Source organism: Anarhichas minor, unplaced genomic scaffold (assembly GCF_050575085.1).
Source record: "Anarhichas minor isolate MPS153535 unplaced genomic scaffold, ASM5057508v1 ptg000228l, whole genome shotgun sequence".
NCBI lineage: Eukaryota > Metazoa > Chordata > Actinopteri > Perciformes > Anarhichadidae > Anarhichas > Anarhichas minor.
The window spans coordinates 1774-27733 of NW_027466674.1; the positions used below are offsets into that span (position 1 = coordinate 1774).

At 39.3% G+C, this 25960-nt stretch overlaps 2 protein-coding genes and 1 pseudogene across 2 annotated transcripts; 1 reads left to right on the top strand and 2 right to left on the bottom strand.

Moving 5' to 3' along the window:
* Positions 1-436: 436 nt before the first annotated feature.
* On the bottom strand, positions 437-8938 carry LOC142944418 (nuclear GTPase SLIP-GC-like). Its single transcript, XM_076085644.1, has 22 exons — positions 8934-8938; positions 8536-8615; positions 7324-7411; positions 7105-7132; positions 6960-6993; positions 6694-6786; positions 6153-6243; positions 5337-5553; positions 5013-5240; positions 4310-4516; positions 4022-4197; positions 3412-3505; positions 3243-3330; positions 3003-3124; positions 2521-2694; positions 2272-2426; positions 1947-2070; positions 1439-1547; positions 1184-1317; positions 874-955; positions 649-732; positions 437-564 (listed from the first exon to the last, which is right to left on the bottom strand). Exons 1-21 carry the CDS (start codon positions 8936-8938, stop codon positions 653-655), a joined length of 2409 nt encoding a protein of 802 aa, XP_075941759.1. The 3' UTR covers positions 437-564; positions 649-652.
* A 3757-nt stretch (positions 8939-12695) lies between these two features.
* Positions 12696-21176, top strand: LOC142944421 (centriolar coiled-coil protein of 110 kDa-like; annotated as a pseudogene).
* Positions 21177-22503: 1327 nt separating this feature from the next.
* LOC142944420 (nuclear GTPase SLIP-GC-like) lies at positions 22504-25795 on the bottom strand. The gene is made up of 6 exons (XM_076085645.1): positions 25648-25795; positions 25025-25133; positions 24770-24903; positions 24460-24541; positions 24255-24333; positions 22504-24170 (listed from the first exon to the last, which is right to left on the bottom strand). The coding sequence occupies exons 1-6, from the start codon at positions 25708-25710 to the stop codon at positions 24125-24127; spliced, it is 513 nt and encodes a 170-aa protein (XP_075941760.1). The 5' UTR covers positions 25711-25795; the 3' UTR covers positions 22504-24124.
* Between the last annotated feature and the right edge of the window lie 165 nt (positions 25796-25960).

Below are 25960 nucleotides of genomic sequence, written 5' to 3' on the forward strand. Positions count from 1 at the left end.
TTGAACAGGATGTCTCTCTAACTAACTGATTAGTTTCCTGAGTTTACAGCCTTTCTCTCCTGGTGACTGTCAATCATCCTGTCAGAGTGGGTTCACTAAAAGTTCACTTATTTCATTAGCTTTAACAAACAGTCAACACTACAAGCACGTATGATTATATTTTGGTAAATAATAGAAAGTCACACATTAAATCAAAATCATTGAATCATCCCTAAACAATATGGGATTACATGTAACGAGTATATTGATATCTGAAAATACAACTCTTAGCTCGATAATAAACAATAGATCGTAACTCATCATAGACAATGGAAAGACAATAGAGGATAAACAACTTGTATGAAAAATGCCCGACAACACATAGAAAATATAGAATTTCTATGTCTTTCACAACAAGTTAATTCAAAGTACATATCAAAACAACACTTAAAGAGAACCTGGATAAGATGAGTTGACAAAAATGGTTGAGACCAAATCCAGAGGCCTCACGTCTCTAACCAGCGTGCATGCAGGGCTCTTCAGTTGGTTGTCATCTGTGCAGCTGCCGGGCTGGGCGGACCAGCACTAGTGTAATAAAAAGCATCGTTAGCATTATTCAGAACAGCTCAATCTGGAGGCATTATGTAGATATTTTAACAACAGTTTTACCAAATTAGTGGTTATTCATCTGGGCTTCCCTTCTCTTCAGTTCTTTGTAGTGTTTATTCACCTTCACAAGCTCCGATGTAACGTCTAAATAAAAAAACCCATAATGTTAACATCAAGTTCACTATTAATCACACTCTTGGAAATTAGTTGACATATTCATTTCTATCAAATATTTTTAATATTTTTAGTGATCATTATGTTATTATTTTGTAACGTTGCCTTTACCTGGGATTGAGACACCATCTGTCTTGAGCGACAGCTCGATTGATTCCTGCATTGTTTTTTCCAGATTGACCAGGATGTATTTCTAAATTAGCATAAAAATCTTTATCACTCACAGCCAAAATGTGTCTTATAACAATAGCTGAATGTTTGTGAAAGGGCCTGCAGTGTGTTAGTAGCAATAGCAGCATTCAAAAAGAGGCATATTCCACTTGATTATATATATGATGACCTAGAATTGTAGATAAAGATAAGCAGCACAACATGTTTTACTATATCCTCATCGTACGACTTATTATAAAATGTTACAAACCATCAAGTCATCCAGCTGTTTCAACATAACAGCTTTAGCTTCCTGAAACATGACGTTTTTTAACCTATGTACGTGCTTCACCATAGTTTCTCTCATATTATTCATGCTGCCGTCTCCTTTAATCTTTTTTGCATCTACAATAAAACAGAAAACTTTAGTCAATTAAATGTTATTATAATTACATTCTGCACAGTTCTGATGAATAATGTGCATTTTTACAGTGTCAGATTTTATATGTGATGATCTTTATCGTACCGTCATAGCATTTCTGCATGTTTCTCTCAATTGTTGTCGTCAGACTGCTGTAGATCGTTTTCTTACGGTCGTGGATGATTTTGTTGAGTTTTGTCTTAATCTGTTCTTCCTAAGAGAGAATATGAATCATAGATCCACATATTTTAAATAAAATTAAGGTAATATACAAATAAGGCTCATATTGCCCCCCCTTCCTCCAGACTTTACCTGAAAAAGGAGTAAAATATATAATCAGATTTTCAGAGTAGGACCAGGTGAGGGTGCACATATATATATTTTTCCCACTGATGTCAGACCACCTCAGAATCTCCAGTACGTTGTCATGAATATAGTCAGGGTCATCAGCTTTGCAGCAGCAGACTTCTTCATATTCAGTGTATATATGTTAACAGCTAAAAACATCTATATTTCATTTATTCTCTAATGTTTAGTCTTCATGTCTGCTGAAGCCTTTCTGATCTGGACTAATAGCTTAATAAAGACTAATGGTACTATTCTCCTCTTTTACCTCTGTATTGAGAAATATCAGTTGCAGTTCGACATCTTTGTACTCTGTCTTCTCTTTCATCATCTTCGTGTCAAGTGAAAATGCATTGAGGACTCCGTTGAAAGGTTCACATTTTCCTTCATTTCTGAAACATGTTAACAAGTTGAAATGTTTCATGAATGCATCATTGACAAGTTTGTATTTCAATAATGTAATTTGTATGTATGCATTATATCTCATAACTTGTATAACTGTATAATGTACAATCTGTTAATTCTAGACATTCTCCATAGTTTGTACAATTAGCCTACTCAGGGTTTTATGTCTTTATTAAGTCATTTCTTACGGGAAGGTCTTCTTGAATTCCTCATCAATGCTCTCAGTCAGACGTGAAGATAACTTCATATTGAGGTTTATTTGTTTCCCCTTTTTTGGTTTGTGGATGCCGTCGTACTTTACAATACACTTCAATGTCCCATGGAAACCACTACCTGACTTATTCTGAAACAAAACAGACAAAACAGAAACATTTTTAAGACATTCATATAAAGTGCAAAATCCGTTGTAATGATGTTGTTATAATTCAAATACGTACAGAATGTATCACCGACTTCAAGTCTTTTTCACATGAACTTTTCGATTTTTCAACCCCCTCACTGAGGCACTTTTCAAAAGCCCGATAAGTCTCTTCCATTGGTTTCCTGACTTTATCAAGTTCAACCCTCATCTTTTGTTGAAGGACTTTGTACACAGCTCTCTTTGTGTCAGCCTGAAATCAACAACAACACATTCAGTATTCAAAGCAGTGAAACCATTCTGCTACTTGACTGAGTTTTCTTGATTTATTCACATTTATTCAATATTTGGTTGATTTTGAGTGAGACCACCCTTTAATTACTGTCGTTATGCAGCCTCTCTGAAGCAACACAAAATCAGGAAAACTAACTTTATTGATAAAATGTATGTATGGATGACATTACATGTAAGTAGTCTGTCTTTGACTTTATGTTTTCACATTATTTTCTGTGAATATTAATGATAAAAGACAAAGAAAGAGATTATATTTCTTGATCTTACCCCTCCTCTAAGGCTGGCCCCTTGAATCAGAGAGAGAATCCCACGAGCTCCAGACACACAGTTTAACGTCTCTGAGTGACAGTCATTGAGATACTGCAGACATTCCTGAAGTTTTGGTATTTCTGTAAAAAAAATGTAGTTTGCAGCTTAAATAGTTACAAAACATACTTACATCATTATTGTTGGTTTTGTTAAAGTAAAGTAAATCTAAATGTGCTCATATATGAAGACTTCACCTACCAGTGTCGTCTAGATCTAGACGTTTCTGTTTTAGAAACTCTTTGGAGCTCACTGTGAAGACTTTGAAACTTCCATCACTGAAATATTTCTAAAAAGTTTTGGTTTTAAGGAATGCTTGCAGAAGTAGACAATCTTTGTGTTATACTTTCTGTCAGTCTATAAAACTCACCTTAACCTCCTTTAGTTTGCTGAATTTTTCTCTCACTTCTTTCTTGACTCGATCGTTTGTTTTCAATATCAAAGCACGAACACCAGCTGCTGAACTAAATCAAAATATTTGCATTCATTTGCACCTTATACAGTTTTTGGAGAACTGAAACCTCAAATTCCAACTTTCTTTGCATCCAGAATAAAAGTCTAAATGATCTCTTTTAAACCTGCAGCTGTAACTATCGAATCCACCATTTATACTGAAACGTGCATCACTTTATTTTACAGGTCCGTGATCTAATAGGAAGTTTTCTGGAAAGAACTGTCATTTTATAACCATAGAGACAAAGTTACAGACTACTATTTCAGTTTAGTTGTGTTGTGTTGAGTGTGTGAGCAGTTATTGATTTCTAAAGGAATTTCTTTGAAAGAACTGATAAAACCGATGACAAGCATTAAGAATGACTCTATAGAAATAGACAATCTACACGCTGGTGGTCCCGTTTTCTCATGTAGGTCATATAGAGACATCAGTATTATTATTGAGACTGTTTCATAATCACTTAAAAAGTCCTCACAGTTCCTTGAATATATATGTATATGTACTTTTGGCATCTTAAATCACTTACTGATCTTTTGGTGTTGTAATATCATCAGACTTGGTGCAGATAAAGTGAATACGCTGACACTGGCCACCATTTCCCATGAAGCTAGAGGCACTTTCCAGGATCTCCCAGGCTTCTGGCTCTGATGCAGCTCGATTCATTTCAGTCACGATCCACACAGTGGAACAACTTCCAACGACCTGAAGGGACATGACAGCAAGTTAATTATGATGGTCATCAGTACTTTGTAATATCATGATGTCACAGTTTAACACAGTAATACACTAAACAGCACTGCATGTGATGAATTACCGTTTTCCACATCTTGTCCCTGCTCTTGTTACGATCCCCATTTCCAGGAAGATCCACAAGTGTGACGTGCTTCAGAAGATCATTATTTGGCACCTTGATAGTCACACACTTCACTAGTGGCCAATACCACCTCTTTACGTCTTTACCTTCTTCATCTTTTGGGTCGCTTCTTGTGTATCTGACTAATTTTGCAGATAGCTCTTTAGCCTGCAATAAATAATAAAATGAGATTAATGCAACGTAAGAATATTTCATTCATATGCACAGACCCCAACTTCAAACTGCTTTACAAATTGTACAAAATAATTAAAACAAGAAAATATATAAAATAAGAGCAATTAAGTTACCCCATCATTGAAACAACAAAAGCAGTGTTGAGATTTAATAACACAAGATGTCATTTAATGCTAATGTAAAATGTTTGGGCACAAAGATGGAGGAAAAATCCTGATTGGATGTTGTTAAAACAGTTATATAAATATATTTATCTACCGGTAGACAAACTTCTTCATGATTTTTCTATAAAGGGGACATTTTCTATGGGTTTGTAGTTTTCGAGGACAGGTGCATCAAGGCTCTGTTTTTAAATTTCACATACTGATTTTACTTTTACATTTGTACATAAACCTCAATAACATTTCCCTCTGTCAGACAGACAAGAAGGCTTCTTATGAAGTGATACAAGATTTTTACTCTTACTCACTGTTTTTACTGTCAAAATCTTCTCATTGGAAAGGAGAAATTCTGGGATCTCTTTGAAATATCTGTCATTCATGAGGTCATCAACAGATTTGATTTTCCAGTCTTCTCCATACAGCGCTGACAGCTTTTCAACTATGTCCCGACGATCATCGTCACTTTCCTGATCACTTTCCTGATCCGCATTATCCCCAAGGAAATTTTTAGAGAACCACAACTCATCTTTCCACTCCTAAATAGAATTAAAAAAATACCTTTAACTTCGTTAAATCATATGGCATACATTTGGCATAGTTTCACGTAAACAAACATATTCAGCTCATTTTACCTCTTTTGTAATGAACTCAATGTTTGCCTCATACTTTGAGTTCTGCATGTTAGCCTCCACTTTAATCATGACTGAGGTACATGCTCTGATGTCTCCAGAGGGCAGGAGATCCTTCTCTCCAATGACGGCATTTATCAAAGAGCTCTTTCCAGCCCCGGTTCTGCCAAAGACACCAACCACCTCCCTCTTGTCTGTCTCCAAATCACTGATTTTTTTCCTGTTGTATAAGAGTTCATGTGCGGGTTAATTAATTTGTTTCAAAACATAAAAACACTGATAGAATGTGTCAAAGTCAGAAAGAGATCCGTCTATGAACAGCCCTCTTCAGCATATTGTACTATCTTCAGTAGAAGTCATTTACTGTACATTTTGGGTAAATTAAGACTTTTTTTTCAAACAGAACTAGAATTAACGCCTCACGACTGAATCCCTCAGACAAACAGTCAAGTTGCAGTTTGCATCCATGTCTTTCCAAATTGTCATCACTTCATCATTTTATCCTATTAGACATTTGTGTGGAATTGTCATAATTAACTGAATTCTTCAGTTATGATCAAAAATGTGTTTTGTGAGGTCACAGTGACCTTGATCTGTGACCACCAAATTCCAATCAGTTCATCCTTGAGTCCAAAAAAAATTCCTTCAAGACGTTGGTGAGAAATGGACATACGTACGTACGTACGTACGGACAAACCCATGATGCCTGGCTCCACACTATCAGTCTTAAATCTCTTAGTGAAACTGGCCCCTGGTCAGCAGTGGAACCAGGCCCGTATAACATATTAATATGGAAAATGTAATAAACTTTATACTTACCTCAGGAAGTTGTTGAGCTTGTTGTCTTCGTGAGGTATTTTCTGATGGACACGTCTCATGATGTCTTTCACATCAGACAGTATGATTTCTTCTGTCAGAGTGAAAGTAAAGAACTGTTCAGCAGGAACCATGAACCAGTGTATCAAGTAAGCGGTAATGAACAATGAGGAGAGCGTGAGAGGAACTTTCTCTGCCAGGTCCATGTAGGATGCTTCAGAGTGTATCATCAGGCTTCTACTATGTCAGATTAGTAAAGGATAACCCATGGTCTGGCTTTAAAACATCATACAGTTAAAGGCCACGGTTACGTTATTTACTTTGAAGCATACGCATTGTTGCCATGTATACCTGCATGCATGCTGTTGACTGATTGGGGTTGTCTGATAAGATTACAAACGGCAGCAAATGAGAGTATTGTCTGTGGCCAAGATATAGAAACAGACATTTGCTATGTAAGTAAGATAAGTAAAAATGTTATTACATAAATGTTAACCTTATAGTAAGTTGTAGGTCGCCATTGTTTGGAAAGTATTATAAATACCTGAGTCTGATCCTGGTTTGTCGGCATGTCGTTGTTTCTTAGTTGGTGGTTGACGTTGGCTGGACTCACCCTGATGATCTGACTTTCTCTTTACTTTTGGATATTTTTAGTTGGAAAAAAAAAAAAGCAAGAATAAAAGTTTGTTGCTTCTGCCTCTCAGAATATTAAAACATGGTCTCGATATAGTTTCTTCGTCAAAGTAAGATATTACCTCCTTAAACTTCAGTGAACACTACATGTAACCAATAAGATAAAGTGTGTCTCACCTTTATCACTTGTGTCACTGGTGGACGGACGACCCTGAGGGTGAACATGAACATTTGTGTCTTAAATCAATACTAAGTGGCCAAATAAGTTTGAATAGACATTAAAAATATGATCTATATAATTATAATAAATGCCTTATGATACCTGAGTGCTTGAAACTTTATTCAACTTACTTCAGCAGACGAATCAACAAGAAAATAGTTGCAAATCCATAATAGTAAATAAATGTTTAAATTCTAGCACATGCTATTATTGTTAATGAGTTATTATTATCAATTATGTGTCATGAAAACAGAAGTCTGTGCTCCTGTAAATTATAAATACAGTATTTGTGTAAATTGTCTTTACAGTACAGGACATTACCTTTGACATTTTGAGTCTGTTTTGGGGATCAAGTCGTCAATTTCTCGATCATTCAGAAAGTAAAGACTTTCTGTGTTAATTTCATGTTCTGCAATTAACAAGAAGAATTGCCAGCATTAGTCAGAACTGATCTCTCCCATTTTCTTAAAACTATGTCTGTCAAGAATATGTCAGCATTGTACTGAAGAACAACATTGCAGCATTTTTACCACTGCAACTTTGGAGAGTTACATTTCACTGAAAGAAAATAAGTTATGAAACTTCTATTATCAGACTCAAGGAAATAGCAACGACTAAGAAAACATGAGTCACATCACAATGAACGGTACACCTCATATAGACATACAACAGTTTATACAACAACTGAAACGATTAATCAATTCATCAACTAGTCAATTAGCAGAAAAATAATTTGCAACTATTCTGATAAAGTAAATTTCCATGTTCAAACATTTTATGGATCCAGCTTCTCGAATGTGAATATTTGGCTTTCATTGTTAAGGATCTAAATTAATTTTTTATTTAATATTTTTAGCTTTGGCAACAGTCCAAACTTAAAAATATTAAATTAACAAATAATGCTTGTTGGACCATTGTGAAGGTGTCACTTTTGGCATCTGGGTAATTGTGACAGCATTTCTCACTTTTTTCTGAATTTGTTTACAAACCAAACAATCAAACGATTAAAATAGAAAATGTTCAGCAGATTAATCCATAATGAAAATGATAATAAATTACCGTCCTACACCAATTAATTAACTACAACAGTAAAATCCTGCTTCCTGCAGGAGTTATAAGAATCTAATGATATAATTGAATAACAGGCATACGGGCTATTGTTCTGCATTGAAATACGTTCAGTACCTTTTCTGTGAATAAACCACTGCAGCACCAGGCCTGTTTAAATACTCTAATGCAGGGTGCGTCGACATCAGCATACGTTACGTTTACGCAATCTCCCATGTAGCGTTAGATACTGTATCTGGCAATATGTTGTTTGTCCCCAAGAGTACAAACTTTTCATCAAGTTGGGATAAGGGCACTTCATTATTTAAATTCTAGCGTGTAACTTTACAGCCTTTTGTTTGTTATTCACGGAGGAGATCTTCCGGCTTTCAAACGGTCAATAAGAGATTAAAAGAGAAAATGTAAATAAGAATCACCCGTGGTGTTTGATTTCCCTAATATCATAATATGAATTCCAACGGTTACCTGTAGCGTGTAGGCAATAGATGTAGATCAATGCCGGTCCTCCAAGGCGCAGGAGTCCTTTGTTCTCAATAGTTGTCCGACTGCACACAATACACGAAACCTAAAGTGTTTTTGATTCCTGATTCTGAAACTCCTCCCATGATGAATCTCCCTACTTAATTATGTATTCATTTTATTCCTTCTTATGAAGATTGTCAACACAAGATCTTGGTTTACTACACAAATTTGTATTTGTATGTAGCCTACTTTTCTCTAAACATGTGGGTATAATGATGTATAATTTAGCTTTTTGAGCCTCAAACTGTTGTTTAAACGTCTCTTCGGTTGAACTAACAACTGACAAATGAAACATTAAAGGGAGGGCACTAATGGTGCTGAGTGACAAACCCTCAATTTACCTCATGGCCAAGATAAACTCACAGAGGAGAAAAACAACCAGATTGATTACCCATCCTGACCATTTCAGCTAGTTTATTGATGCCTGACACCTGGTTTCTTTCAACAGACTCAGAGGGAAACACTGAACTCATGAAGACCACAAAAGAAACGTATTTGGTATTGAAATGTACATTAATTAAGAGGCCATGTTTTATATGCAAACTACCTGAAAAAAACTATCTCAAAGGCATAAACAGGTTAGACTGGTTCATATGAGGTTAAATGGTAAATGGACTTGTATTTGTACAGGTGTCACCTGAACCATTATCATTCACACCCCATGGTAGAAAATTTACATATTTGTTAGGGGGCAAATTTTGCCCCCACTGACTGAGATCCAGGGGCATTTAAAAGAAAATTGGGGGCACTTTTTGAAACTTGTGAAATAACATTTAACCTTTGTTCAAAATAATAAATATACTTAATTAGGCTTACAGTATATGAGCTTTTGTCATCAAATGGCAATAATAAGACTATTAGGCAGTAGTCTACAGATTCAAAGTGTTTTCTTCGATTTTTTTGAACAAAATTTCTTTGTTGTTATTTATTGTTATTATTATTATTATTATTATTTTAAACAACTATTAACAATTATTAAGTCAACGATGCCTTGATTACATCAGTCATTGTATGGAATTATTGAGAAAAAATATTTTTGTAGCACCTCAAATATTGTGATATTACCCATTTTTGTCCTGAACTTATGCATTAGTCATTGTGTGGAATTTTTGAGAAAAACATTTTTATAGAACCTTAAAATTTTAAAAAATGTGCCATTTGAAGGTACAAATTCAGTTCAGAGTTTTCACTTAGTAAAATATCTTAATTGATTTTCAGTCAGGTATTATTCATTTCCAGCAACCCTCAAATCAAAAAATAAAGACACTACTCACAATTTAGGTGTATTTTACCTTTAACTCACAAGATTTAGGTAGCATGATTTATACTAAATGTGAATATAATTCATTTAATCTAATTTCCATTATGCAATATGTGTACTTTGTTGGCATCTTATTCTGAAAATCGGATGTTCGTCTGAAGAAACCGGATGTTGTCTCACGTTAATCTTTCCGCTAACTTTCAAAGTCCTTCGCTCGCTCCCGATCTGTGCCATTTGAATGCGTTTACCGTGAATTTCAGCATATAGGTGCACTCAAATGTAAGTGTCTGCTGAGTTGACCGCAGTCTCGCAGTCACAGGTCTGATTAAGAAGCGCTCCATTTATTTATTTGTTTAGAAAGTTCGGTTCTTCACGCAACATCAGTCAAGGCGAAAATCAAAACCATTCTATGGCAACTGGACCGGGTCATATAGGCTACGATGTTTTTGACAAGTTCATTAAATTATCATTATTATTAGAGGAATTTATGGGGGCATTTTTTGCCCCCCTCCTAGTGATATCAGGGGCAAAATTATATTTCTTAGGGGCAGTTTTGCCCTTTGCCCTCGTGTATTTCCGATGCTGTCACACCCATTCATCACATTCATTTATTTAGGGTTATTTAGGACATGGACTGGAGGATCCGATCCAACCGCTGATCTTTTGATTGAAAGACAACCAGCCTTAACTCTGAGCAGGGGCGTCGCTGAAGCCCCCCTAAAATGTTCTTCAGCCCCCCCCCCCCCCAAATAATTTGGCATTATTGGATTTAAAATGGTGATTTTTTTTTTTGGTGATGTCATTAAATTAAACTATTGTTTCTCACATGGACAAGTTATTTATAACATGCTACACATGTGCGTGCGTTCTGGTTTGTATGTTTTCTCCCCCTTCAAATTACAATCCAACAGCCTATCATCATACTTAACGATATAAAGTTGACACTGTCAGGTCCATTCTCCATCCATTGTGTGCGGCCCCTTTAAGAATTAGGATTTGGGAGTGACGCGGATATGAAAGCTTGTTTATCTGTCTTTCCTTTAAAAGCAGGAAAATTATTTCTCTTATTTGAGAAAAGTTCATATTTGTGTTGTCAAATTTCACTATGACCCGGAAATTCTGTCTCTTGTGTTTTATATATATATATATATATATATATATACTGAATGTAAGCAAAACTACAGAGCAAAATCACACTCTTTCTGATTGAACCAATCGATGAACTGTCTGAAACAATGGATATCCGCGGCCCCAAATGGGCCCCAAAAAAAATTGCCGCAAACATGACCCTCGCCTTAGGGCTAAGCCCTTTCTTTCAATCCTAGAAACGCCCCTGACTCTGAGCCACAGCACCCAGGTTAGAAATGGTTACAGTTAATAAATAGTTGAAAGTTAAAGTCAGCGCTTATTACAAAATTTGCAAATACATAATCCACTTCTGTGATTACAGTTGTTTTCAATGCCAACACACTAACATGACACATGAAGCACAATTACTGAGACTAACACTGTGAGAGCAAAACCTAAGGTCAAGTCTCCAAAACTCTAAACACATTTTCTGCTTTACATTCAATTTGCAATTCAAAGTGACACTTTTTGTAACGCACTGCACACATGAGACACAGGACTCTCACATAAAGCCACATGTCATTTCAAAACACTGCCAATAAAAAAGCCACAGCCATGGACCAATTGGCCAATACATGTGTCACCTGGTCAAACACCTAATAGCTTGATTGTCAACTAATCAATCAGGATGTAAGCGCTAAACAGTTATTTTATGATTGCTTAAGCACAGTATTAAAAACAGGGCTCATTTTGTCAAAACATAATTGTTCAGTAAATAATGAGAAACCAGATAGGCTGGTTTATTACTATCATCTAGTTCTATCACATTTTTGATATATGAATTAACACACTTAGAAAACATTATTTTGTAGTAACAAAGTTTTGTCCTTGAACGTCAATAATAACCTTAATAATTATTCAGTGTGGCTTTGTAGCACAAAGGCAGTAAAACTGCCTGCGCCAAAGCACACTGACTGTAATCCTGCGGGCTTAATAATAATAATAATCTTTATCCAAAAGCTTGGTGCGCTTCTCCTCACACAGCATTGCCAACAGCGGCGTGAAAAATGCATCAAAACGTGCGGCCTGATCGCGAGAGCCTGATGAAGAGAGCTACAAAAAATACTTAACTTTGGGCCCATATTGACTAGCCGTACATTAACATAGAAACATGATTCAAAGTTTAAAACGTAGACAAAACGCTGCACTTTATTGAGCCAAATGGACATTTTGATAGCTAGCACAGTTTTCATGAAGTCACAGTTTAAGTTTCAGGAAAATTTTGGGTCTGTTTCAGATTTTATAATGGGTGTGTATTGCACGGAGCAGAGCTGTCAACTGATCACCACCTGGTGGTGAGTTGGATCAGATGGCAGGGGAACCGGTTGGAAAGACCCGGCAAGCCCAAACGTGTAGTGAGGGTGAACTGGTAACATCTGGCGGAGGACCCTGTCCGGGAGGTCTTTAACTCCCACCTCCGGAAGAACTTCTCACACATCCCGAGGGAGGTTGGGGACATGGAATCCGAATGGACCATGTTCAAAGCCTCTATTGTGGACGCGGCCGCTAGGAGCTGTGGCCGGAAGGTCATCGGTGCCTGTCGTGGCGGCAACCCGAGAACCCGGTGGTGGACAACGGAGGTGAGGGAAGCCGTCAAGCTGAAGAAGGAGACCTTCAAGGCCTGGTTGGCCCAGGGGTCTCCCGAAGCAGCTGACAGGTACCGGCAGGCCAGAAGGGCTGCAGCTGCAGTGGTCGCGAATGCTAAAACTCGGGCATGGGAGGAGTTCGGTGAGGCCATGAAGAAGGACTTTCGGTTGGCCTCAAGGAGGTTCTGGCAAACCATCCGACGACTCAGGAAGGGAAAGCAGGGCTTACCCCAGGCTGTTCTCAGCAGGGGGGGGGACTGCTGACCCGGACAGGGGACATCGTCGGGCGGTGGAGAGAGCACTTTGAGGAACTCCTAAACCCGACCAACATGTCCTCTGCAGAGGAGGCAGCGCCTGAAGATCTAGGGGGAGGCTCACCCATAACACTGGCAGAGGCCGCTGAGGTAGTCAAAAAGTTCCTCGGTGGCAAGTTGCCGGGGGTGGATGAGATCCGCCCTGAGATGCTGAAAGGGCTGGACATAGTTGGGCTGTCCTGGCTGACACGCCTCTTCAATGTCGCATGGGGGTCGGGATCAGTGCCCATGGACTGGCAGACCGGGGTGGTGGATCCCATTTTCAAAAAGGGGTCCGGAGAGTGTGCTTGAATTACCGGGGTATCACACTACTCAGCCTCCCGGGGAAGGATTACGCCAGGGTGCTGGAAAGGAGGCTCCGACCGTTTGTCGAACCTCAGATTCAAGAGGAGCAATGTGGATTCCGTCCCGGCCGTGGAACAGTGGACCAGCTCTTTACCCTCGCAAGACTACTGGAGGGGTTCTGGGAGTTTGCCCAACCAGTCTACATGTGCTTTGTGGACTTGGAGAAGGCTTTCGACCGGGTCCCTCGGGGGTTCTTGTGGGGGGTGCTGCGGGAGTATGGGGTGCCGGACCCATTACAATGGGCGATCCGGTCTCTGTACGACTGCAGTAGGAGCTGTGTCCGCATTCTCGGCAATAAGTCAGACACGTTCCCGGTGGGTGTTGGCCTCCGCCAGGGCTGCCCTTTGTCTCCGGTCCTGTTCGTGACTTTCATGGACAGGATATCTAGGCGCAGCCTGGGGGTGGAGAACGTCAGGTTCGGGGGTCTCGGGATCGCCTCTCTGCTGTTTGCAGATGATGTGGTCCTGTTAGCCTCCTCGGATCGTGACCTCCAGCATTCACTGGGGCGGTTTGCAGCCGAGTGTGAAGCAGCGGGGATGAGAGTTAGCACCTCCAAATCTGAGGCCATGGTGCTCTGCCGGAAACCGGTGGATTGCTCCCTCCAGGTGGGGACGGAGTGCCTACCTCAAGCGAAGGAGTTCAAGTATCTCGGGGTCTTGTTCACAAGTGAGGGTAAGATGGAGCGGGAGATCGACAGACGGATCGGTGCGGCTGCAGCAGTAAAGCAGGCGCTGCACCGGACCGTCTTGGTGAAGAGGGAGCTGAGCCGGAAGGCAAAGCTCTCAATTTACCACTCGGTCTACGTTCCTACCCTCACCTATGGTCACGAGCTCTGGGTCGTGACCGAAAGGACAAGGTCGCGGCTACAAGCGGCCGAAATGAGCTTCCTCCGTAGGGTGGCCGGGCTCAGCCTTAGAGATAGGGTAAGGAGCTCGGTCATCAGGAGGGAGCTTGGAGTCGAGCCGCTACTCCTTCGCGTCGAAAGGAGTCAGCTGAGGTGGATCGGGCATCTAATTAGGATGCCTCCTGGACGCCTCCCACTGGAGGTTTTCCAGGCACGTCCAACTGGGAAGAGACCCCGGGGAAGACCCAGATCACGCTGGAGGGATTACATCTCCCAGCTGGCCTGGGAACGCCTCGGGATCCCCCAGAATGAGCTGGAACATGTTGCCGGTGAGAGGGAAGTCTGGGTCAGCCTGCTTGGCCTGTTGCCACCGCGACCCGACCCCGGATAAGCGGAGGAAAATGGATGGATGGATGGTGTATTGCACGGCTCGTTAAGAGCTAGAGTGAGGGCATAACTGTCAGAGTGGAGCAGAGCAGGAAAATATTCTGTGATTTTTCCAAACAAATTACTCCAGCTCCCACAATTTTTACTCCTTATACACCATTTATGGCCCAAAAGTTTGGAAATGTTGTGCTGCTCGCAGTAAAGTGTCTATGGAATCTAACGGACTTACACATTTGGCTCAAAGAGCCGCAGAGCGACATGAACTCCAACCAACTGCTACATTAGACTCCATGTTAAATCTCACCACTAATTTCTCAAAGAAAGCAAACGGTACCAGTTTTGTATATTGAACCTGAACGATACTACCGGTAACATCGGTGCGTGTATATATTGCGATATCTTCGGGCAGTAGAAGCCACACTGTCAAAATTTCTTGCGAAATTTTCTAGTTATATATAGTATAGCTCAAAAAGTTAATCTGTTGGTGCGCTGATATTCTTCCTATCGTGTGTACAAATAATTTATAACTCCCTGGGATCAACAGCAGATTACTCACCAAAGCACACACCCAAAACAAACAAACTCATGCAAATAGTTTATCCTGAAGAGAAACTAACCTTTAGGCAAACAAGGTCAGCTACTTGTTAAAAGAAGGTTTACTGGTGGCCTGATATAATGACACTGATGTTATTGTCTTTGTGATCCCTCTTTTTTTCTATTTTTTAAGTTCATATAGTGACTTAAGTTGTATTACGTTATTATTTTACTTGGACAGTAATTAGAAAGGAAGTGATGAGAGTTGTGATAAACTTCTGGACCAAAAGCAGTATTAATGATGCCCGTCCCTACATGAGTGTCTGCATGTTCCATGTTCTTGCATCAGTAAGTGGCACTTTGAAGCATTAACAAGCATAATACATTATATTACCATGAATCTTGAATGAATATCAACACACCTTTACTAAATCTGTAATAGTACTATCTCAAAGGCATAAACAGGTTAGACATGGTTCATATGAGGTTAAATGGTAAATAGACTTGTATTTGTACAGGTGTCACCTGACCTATTATCATTCACACCCATTCATCACATTGATTTATTTAGGGTTATTTAGGACATGGACTGGAGGATCCGATCCAACCGCTGATCTTTTGATTGAAAGACAACCAGCTTTAACTCTGAGCCACAGCACCCAGGTTAGAAATATTACAGTTAATAAATAGTTGAAAGTAAAAGTCAGCGCTTATTACAAAATTTGCAAATACATAATCCACTTCTGTGATTATGTGATTACAGTTGTTTATAATGCTAACACACTAACATGACACATAAAGCACAATTACTGAGACTAACACTGTGAGAGCAAAACCAAAGGTCAAGTCTCCAAAACTCTAAACACATTTTCTGCTTTACATTCAATTTGCAATTCAAAGTGACACTTTTTGTAACACACTGCACACAGTTTACTACATGAGACACAGGACTCTGACATAAAGTCACATGTCTTTTAAAAACACTGCCAATCAAATTATATGCAAACTACCTGAAAAGTAGGAGTTTTATGAGCCCGACCCTGCATTCCTCTAGTGTGCCTCTCAAAGTCTCACTCACGCACAGCCAACAGTAAACTTAAGTCTAAAAGAAATTAAATTTGTACTGTAATTGATACATATATATATATATATATATATATATATATATATATATATAATCTAGTAATAGGTAGGGTGCCTTGACCTGTTGACCTCCTCTCTCCCATCGACCGATTCCTTGATAATAATCCACAACTGTGATTAAGTTGGTTTTCTATTTCGGTCATTTTCAATCTACAGTATATGACTTTAATACCCTTGCTAATGAATAAATAATAATAAACTGTAGATCAAGCCTTAAGAAGGCCTTTCTTTTTATTCTAGATCTTAAACAGATATTTGAATGTATATTTTTGTGTTGGAAATTTTCTCTTTCTTTGTAGGCCATTCACAAATTTACACTTTTACCAGTTAACACGTTTTGTTTCGCATTTGACATCAAATCTTGAAATAAATCATTTGTGCTGTATCGGTATACTCACTTAAATAAAAGAACAATCTGGTGTGTGTTTCTTGTGCATGCATGTGGGCAGCAAGGTTGACACACATTGTTTACCCACACTAAGTTTTTCTTGCTGTGAACACCAGAGGGTAGTAGAGGCTCACCAGTAACTTCCTGTTGAGGTTGTCTGGCATCATTATAAACTGCTGCCTCTGCATTGAGATAAAGGGACTTCTGTAGCACTTATTATGACAGCTTGGTAATAAGGTAATGTGGGGTAATAACTAATAATGACGTGTTAGTTATGTTATTTATTGTGTCATGCCAGTATAAGCAAACGCCCAGCCGACATGGACATCCTGCAGTCCTTGTCTCACTGTTAACTCTCCTGCTCCCATCGGTTCCTACAGCTAATGGTCATTTACCTGAACGTAACTCTGCAGAGCTTTAAACAGTCCTTCATCCCAGAAAACCACGCCCAGTTTTTACAGGGAACATCCGTATTTATTTTCCCATCGGCCCAGCCGACCTTATACCCCGAAGTCCAGTACGGTCAGGGGAAGTTGCTGGCATGGCAGATTGGGGAGAATCTCTCTCAGGGGCCATGATGTCCCCCAGTCACAGGGGCTCAGTGGATAGTGAAAGTGGCAATCGTCGATCCAGCCACTGTGGTACCAGCCAGTGCAGGAGCCCTGTAGTCCCATTAGTGCCTCAGGGTTTAGCCCAAAGGGACACCTTTACCATCTGGCTGCAGGATTTCGCCGGCGCTGCCACACTTTGGACAGCCAACTGCATAGCTGCCACTCTGGAGTTGAGCACATAGACCGCAGCCAGGAAAGGGTTCCTCGCTTCATGGCAGGAGTTACACGGATGGCTCCAAGTTGGCGCACCCCTGCAGCCCCCTTAAACCAGTCGTGTGAGGTAGATAATCCCTCACCATCTCTGCTGAGGCCCTGCATGACTTCTGACTTGGCTCAGGTCACACTCAGAATGGAGCCTGATGACCCTCAGGGGACAAACAATGGAAGGACCACACCAACTGTCCTCAGAAATGCAGCTGAGGCACAAGCCAACAAGACAGGCGAGTCTCTCTTGAACAGTTCCTGTAATGCACACTGTATCTACTAAACTCTACAGAGTGAAAATGTGTCATTTCCACTGAGATCACAGTTTCTCCCATTGCACTTTTAAGGTAAAAAAGAGGAGACCCAGAGGCGAGCGCTGGCTCTGGAGGACATGCAAAGGTGTCTGGAGGAGGAGCATTCCTTGCAGATGTCTCTCCTCCTGGCTGAGCAGGAGAAAGAGCAACAGCACCTCTGTCTGGTCAGCACATGGAATCACACATTATCTATTCTAAATAGAAGTAGATACCGAAAATGTATTTTTTGTGCGGTACTTTATCAGTTATTTTACAGATTGGCAAGAATTATTTAGTTTTTTAGTTGCAATGTTGAAGTGTAAATGTATTCTCTTTTGCTTAAGGTTAAAGCACCGAAGTGTTTGTCTCCTGTATACGCATGTGTTCAGGAGCTCGAGGAGACAGATAGAAGACTGAAGGAGCAGGGGTGTGTGCGGCCTTTGAGTGGGGATGCTTGTGGGTGGAATTGTAGGTCCGTGAGTGACAGCCGTCCTGTTGTGAGCCCTTCCTGCCCTGGACTAAGCCTTGAGCACACACCATCTGAGCTATCACCTATACACAGTATAGGTACCACTTCACCATGCTCACTTATTACTCTGTTGGAGTTTGTAAAACAGTGTTGACATAAGACAAAAAGAGTGTTGTGGCCTATTAACTCTTATTATTATTACTTCTATTCGGACAACTCTTCCATACATGCAGACAGCTCAAAATAGAGAAGTTCAAACACCTAAATTGAAAGTATGTTTCTTTTTCCAGGTTTTCCCAGTCCTGTAAGTTCCAGTGTGTCCTCTCCCTCTGTCCAGCCTCCCGGTTATCTGTGGGGACCCACATGGGCAGTTAGCAAACCTCGAGCGAGGCTAAGTCTGGTATGTATGCACAAGTAGACAAGAGGGTGTGTGTGATTGCATAAGTTACACATGTTGGGATCTGGCTGGAGCGGGTTTGGTTATTGGCAAATATACAAATAGATTATTGATATTAATACAATTATTAATATCAATAGGATTATTAACAAATATTTATAATAATGGGGCACCACCCTGGGATCAGGGACCAGTAACGAAATTGTGGATTAAGTCTTAAAATTGGTGTTCACTTAAAAAATGTAAAAGTACTATTCCACATTCAGAGTGAACAGTGATGGTTTGAATCAGCACTGACCATAAAAAACAGTTGTTATCAATAACAATACTAATCAAAAATCAATAATATTATAAATCAACAAACATCTATTATACAATTGCAAGCATACTAAACCTAAAAGCAACAAACAAGCATGTGGCGAAAGGAATCTGGGTGTCTGTATGTATGTGTGTGGGTGTAGGAGGGGAGAGAGAGAGAGAGAGAGAGCAAGGTGGTGTAGGTGAGGGGTTAGGCGCGGTTTCATAGTTTAGGCTTTTCTTTTTACATGCGAAGTCGCAACACACATTAGATGGACGTTTATTTCTCAAACCCTCTCTGTGTTTTATATCTTCACGTTCCCATCTTCACGTATCTTCTTGTTGTCCAGGTTATGGCAGCAGAGCAGCAGAGAGCCTTCTGTCGAATTGGCGCCATCATTCGTGGCTTCCTCACTCGCAGACTGCTCAAAACAGAGAAGGTCAAACACCTGCGACAGACCGTCCTGGTGAGATTACACGTTTAACACAAATAACACACAAATACAAATGAGCACAACTAATTGAAAACACCAATGTGATTTTAATAAGAGTTAATCAATAAATTATTCATCATGTTAGTGAAAAACTGTGTTTATGAATGTGTACTGTATATATGTGTGCTTAGGATACACAGGAGTTCATCCGCTCCTTCCAGACAGAAGGTCCACAGAAGAGAGGCCCCTGCTCTGCACAAGATCGCTCCCTGCAGGAGAGAGTTAGAGCCCAGGTATGAACGTGTAGTTACTGTCTATAGACAGCAGAGGTCCATCTTACTCCATGTTTATGTGTGCCTCTTTTGTCCCGCAGTTACGTGCAGCCCTTTATGACATCCATGACATCTTCTTTGAAATGCCTCTCTGGGATCGATTAGCATTGCTGCAGCAGGACAGGGAGCTCCGAGCAGAGAGGAAGCTGCGAGACATGGTAACCTGTCAACCAATCAATCACACATCCATGTGTTGCTCCTCTTTTAAAGGAAGAAGTGAAGGAAAAGTTCAGATATCTTTTCACTCTCAGTATGAACTTGGGAACTAACTTGAGTTTGTACTCGTGCTTGGTGAGCAGTGAAGCATTCGTCTGGACAATTTGTGTAATGTTTACCAAAGTATAAATCAAGACATGGCTTGTTGTTGTAGCTACATCTGCTAAGATGAATTATAATTGTTCTACCTGCTGATAGCTGGTGGTACTTGAAAAGCTTATCATGATGAACTGTATTTATATTACACCTTGATTACCACACGGACAAAGTGACTTACAGGAAAGAAACACTGTTTGGTGGCTCGTCTTATACCGTCAGTGTCAGTGCTTCAGTCATAAACTATGATCCTTACTGACTGTTTCAAAAGGAGAAAGCCAAGGGCCCCAAGGAGAGAGTGGTTCTGTCTGCTGCCACACAGAGGTCTCTGGACAGGAAAAAGAGGTACGATGGGAAAGAGGAACACAGCCTTACATTGTAGATGAGATCTGGTTTTAGACACTAATGTTTTTGATGATGGGCTCCAGGGATCAGCAGTGTTTTTATTGTATGTGTTTGGCGCTCCTCCAGGGTCGGTGAATCCCCATCAATGGCTAGAAAGAAGCAGCAGAAGCCAAAGAGCCCCACTACTAACAGGTGCTCTAGACTGAACTACAATTTCCTGTGTTTAATGTCCCCAGAAGATTAGTTCTCTAAATACATCCTTTCTTCATTCACAGAGTCCTGAAGCCAAACCAAGGCCAAAACTCTCCTGTGCCAGGCCAGCTGAACCGCCAGGGGTGAGACTTGTTTCACCAAAATCACAAAGTGCCTTATCTTGCTGTCATAAACTGCCATATGTCATCTCTTAGGAGATACGTCACTCCACCTCACCCCCACTACTCAGAAAATGCTGATAAGCTTTTTGGGTTGCTAGTGTCCTAATTAACAAGCATTACACTTTTTCTGACTCTGATGAAGACACACTTGGCTTCAGAACGGTAGTCTTCTAATAAAGTGTGTTGCCTTAAATCCATGTGCTCCAGTATACTTTGGACCTAAGCTCTGAAGTCTCTGAAATGTAATTCCAATACTTTATTTGCCTCTTGCTGAAGGCAACAGCGTACAGAAATGTTTGGATTTCAGCTTTTACAGATGACTTTAAAGTCAGCAAAGTATGACAGGGGCTTTTTCTTCTCAGGAGCTGGTACAGAAAGACCCCAGAGGAGAGAGTGAGGCGCTCAGACAGCCTGAAGAAGCAGCACTCTCTGGGTTAACAGATCACTCAACTTCCCCCGACCTGTGAACTTTGATTTGTTTAGTCTTTGAATACAAACCTTGCCCCACTGAAAGTCCAGTCTGTGCTGCTAATATGATTGTACCATCTGAAACTCAGATGATTGTATTCACTACCATACTTGAGCTCACTGGTATACATCATCACTATGTCATTGTGTTTTACTGTTGTAGCTGAAAAGAGCTGAACTGAGCACACATCTCACAGGGAGCTTGATATCGTCTGGTCGACACATTTTACACTTTAAAGAAGTGAAAAGAAAGTAAGTCTATTTAAATGCAAGCTAGAAGAAGGTCAGAGTTAAAGGAAAATAATTTGTATCCGTGCCGAAGAGCATTGCCTTTGCTATCTGCAGCATGTTAGCATGCATATATTTACCATGTTGTGTTCATAAACATCGAGTGCTTATAGCTGTAAGAGAATTTACAAAATTACTTTCATGCTGACAATCACATGAAAGTATTTAAGTGAGTATAATACATGAATTATAATTGTTTTGTTCAAGGGCTTTAAGTACCTGTTTGTGCTTTGTTTCTGTATTAAATGGTGCTGAGTTTACATTTCTCTGAGGCATTTCAGTGTGTTTCAACATTGGTGATATTTCTTTTTACACAGTGGTGCACTGTTACATTAATGTAGCTTCACACAACAGGAGATGCACAGCAACACTGAGTGAAACTAAATTACTGAGACGATTGAGTCAAATTCTCTGTAAGTTTTCCCTCATTGTCGACTGCCATGTCAACACTGAGGGTCAGACTAAATATAAGAAAATATTGTTGTTAAGGAATTGGTACACCCACTAGTTCACTGTGATACCACACAGACATCATTTCTACGTCAAAAGTATTCAGTGTCTTGATGTTGTTTGATGACATTGCTGTACTCTCTCTTTAAAAAAAAGAAAAGGGACTTTTTAATGTTTTTTATTACCATTTATTTCTGGACTCTGATTATAAAATTAAAATAAAATGTTTACAGTGAAACTGGATTAACCCAACAAGCAATACAGGGGAGAAAATGACAGTTACAAATCTCATGATGCAGTGTGGTCGGTAGTTAAGTTCAGCCACCAGGTTTTAGTGGTGGCCTGATGTAATGCCACTGATGTAATGGCCTCTATGATCCCTCTTTTCTTTCTATTTTTTTTCAATTATTATTGCATTAAGTTATTATTTTTCTTGCACAGTAATAAGAAAGGAACTGATAATTGTGCAAAATGATGCCCGTCCCTATTTATGGCCCATCTGTGTGTCCGCATGTTCCATGTTCTTGCATCATTAAGTGGCACTTGCATTGAACAATGCATGAACAAGCATAATACATTCCACTACCATCAATCGTTAATTAATAACAACACACCTTTACTAAACTTTAGGACAGCCTATCCCAGGGGAAGAGCACTCTGACCTTTAGGAGACTAGAGGACCCCACCAGAGATGAGCAACACTGGACTTTGGTTGGAATGCACAAAATACAAACCAGTTTTATTTGTTTTTTACAGAAAGGAAAGAAAAAGATTAACAAAAATGAATACCAAAAAATCGATGTAAAAGTTAATACAAAATGTCAAATGTCAAGAGTATGAACCCTCCAGAAGTCATCCAAAAAAGGCCAAAAAGCCTCGATCCTTTGCTGTCTCCTATATATACGCTTCTCCTTGGTGCTTCCTGCAACCTCTAGGTCCATATATGGTAGACAACAGATCATTCTCAAATCATTGGACGGAACAGTCCTAATAGTCTTATCACTTCTGACAGACCTACTTTTTAGGGTAAACAACCCCCCCTTTGTGGAAGGTGTGTAGTGGGAACTTGTGATCCATGCAGCTGACTGCCTGCACCTATGTCCTCTTCTTCTGAGACATTAAGAACTACTTATTGTATATTCCCATGTTCTACGCTTTAAGGATAAAATGTATATATCGGTGTGTCTGTTACACAGATAAAGCACTTCTTATGCTTCTCTAACTTTACGGCCTGAAGCAGGATGTTCCAGTACACAGGCCCCATTGAACAGGATGTCTCTCTAACTAACTGATTAGTTTCCTGAGTTCACAGCCTTTCTCTCCTGGTGACTGTCAATCATCCTGTCAGAGTGGGTTCACTAAAAGTTCACTTATTTCATTAGTTTTAACAAACAGTCAACACTACAAGCACGTATGATTATATTTTGGTAAATGATAGAAAGTCACACATTAAATCAAAATCATTGAACCATCCCTAAACAATATGGGATTACATGTAACGAGTATATTGATATCTGAAAATACAACTCTTAGCTTGATAATAAACAATAGATCGTAACTCATCATAGACAATGGAAAGACAATAGAGGATAAACAACTTGTATGAAATACAAACAACACATTAAGATAGGACCTCCTGTCTGGCTCGAGGTTACAGGGGTCATGTTTCATACATGCCAGTTTAGGTGTGAATCTACAACACGCCTAGAAGACTAAATTGTGTAAGTGTCAGCCAGATGCTCAAACCACAGGATGCTGCCTTAACGCTTTTTGGGGTCTCGCCTCTCGCTCCTCAGGTGTTAATCATTTGGTGTATCAATTATTTTAATTGCAGAATAGAAAGATGGGTTTCTAGGGTGTAGTGTGTCTCGGACATTCTTGGTGGACACTTCAACAATAGAAAGACGGTCAGATCATTCTTTGAAAATTAAACATACAGTACGTACTGTGATCAAGGTTCAGGATTTATGTTAAACACCCATAAAATCATTGGAATGTCAATTAAAATTGGACTATAAACGTATAGAAATCAAGAAAAAAATGTTAAATCATTAAAACAAAATGTATCTGGGACATCATAGTGGACCGGTCTCTAAGACCTGTACCCCACACACATTTTCTGTCTGCATCTGATCATTAATCATTTAAAAGCAAAAATGTCCTACAAAAGATAGAAAATATAGAATTTCTATGTCTTTCACAACAAGCTAATTCAAAGTACATATCAAAACAACACTCAAAGAGAACCTGGATAAGATGAGTTGACAAAAATGGTTGAGACCAAATCCAGAGGCCTCACGTCTCTAACCAGCGTGCATGCAGGGCTCTTCAGTTGGTTGTCAGCTGTGCAGCTGCCGGGCTGGGCGGATCAGCACTAGTGTAATAAAAAGCATCGTTAGCATTATTCAGAACAGCTCAATCTGGAGGCATTATGTAGATATTTTAACGACAGTTTTACCAAATTAGTGGTTCTTGATCTGGGCTTCCCTGCAGTTCTTTGTAGTGTTTATTCACCTTCAGAAGCTCCGATGTAACGTCTAAAAAACAAAAACATAATGTTAACATCAAGTTCACTTTTGAAATTTGTTGACCTATTAATTTCTATCAAATATTTTGAGTAATTTTAGTGTCATCATATTATTATTTTGTAACGTTGTCTTTACCTGGGATTGAGACACCATCTGTCTTGAGCGATAGCTCGATTGATTTCTGCATTGTATTTTCCAGATCTTTCAGGATGTCATTCTAAATTAGCATAAAAATCTTTATCACTCACACACAAAATGTGTCTTATAACAATAGCTGAATGTGTTTGAAAGGGCCTGCAGTGTGTTAGTAGCAAAAGCAGCATTCAACAAGAGGCATATTCCACTTGATTATATATATGATGACCTAGAATTGTAGATAAAGATAAGCAGCACAACATGTTTTACTATTTCCTCATCGTACGAAGCATTATAAAATGTTACAAACCATCAAGTCCCTCAGCTGTTTCAACATATCAGCTTTAGCTTCCTGAAACATGACGTTTTTTGGATCAAGAACGTGCTTCCTAATAGTGTCCCTCATATTATTCAGCATGCCCGTTCCATTCATTTGTTTTGCTTCTACAATAAAACAGAAAACTTTAGTTAATTCAATTTGGTTATAATTACATTCTGCACAATTATGATGAATAATGTGCATTTTTACAGTGTCAGGTTTTATATGTGATGATCTTTATCGTACCGTCATAGCATTTCTGCATGTTTGTCTCAATTGTTGTCGTCAGACTGCTGTAGATCGTTTTCTTACGTTCGCGGATGATTTTGTTGAGTTTTGTCTTAATCTGTTCTTCCTAAGAGAGAATATGAATCGTAGATCCACATATTTTAAATAAAATTAAGGTAATAATATACAAATATGAATCCCCCCCCCCCCCCCCACCCAGACTTTACCTGAAAAAGGAGTAAAATATATAATCAGATTTTCAGAGTAGGACCAGGTGAGGGTGCACATATACGTATATATTTTTCCTACTAATGTCAGACCACCTCAGAATCTCCAGTACGTTGTCATGAATATGGTCAGGGTCATCAGCTTTGCAGCAGCAGTTCATTTTTCAAAGGGCGTCTCCAGTTTGTACTGAATGAATTACCTTGTTGTTGAAATGTGCTATACAAATAAATTTGCCTTGCCTTGCCTTGATTTTTACTGTATTGATAGACTTCTTCATAAACAGTGTATATATGTTAACAGCTAAAACATCTATTTAATTTATTCTCAAAAGTTTAGTCTTCATGTCTGCTGAAGCCTTTCTGACCTGGACTAATAGCTTAATAAAGACTAACGGTACTATTCTCCTCTTTTACCTCTGTATTGAGAAATATCAGTTGCAGTTCGACATCTTTGAACTCTGTCTTCTCTTTCATCATCTTCGTGTCAAGTAAAAATGAATTGAGGACTCCGTTGAAAGGTCCACATTTTTCTTCATTTCTGAAACATGTTAACAAGTTAAAATGTTTCATAAACGCATCATTGACAAGTTTGTATTTCAATAATGTAATTTGTATGTATGCATTAAATCACATAACTTGTATAACTGTATAATGTACAATCTGTTAATTCTAGACATTATCCATAGTTTGTACAATTAGCCTGCTCAGGGTTTTATGTCTTTATTAA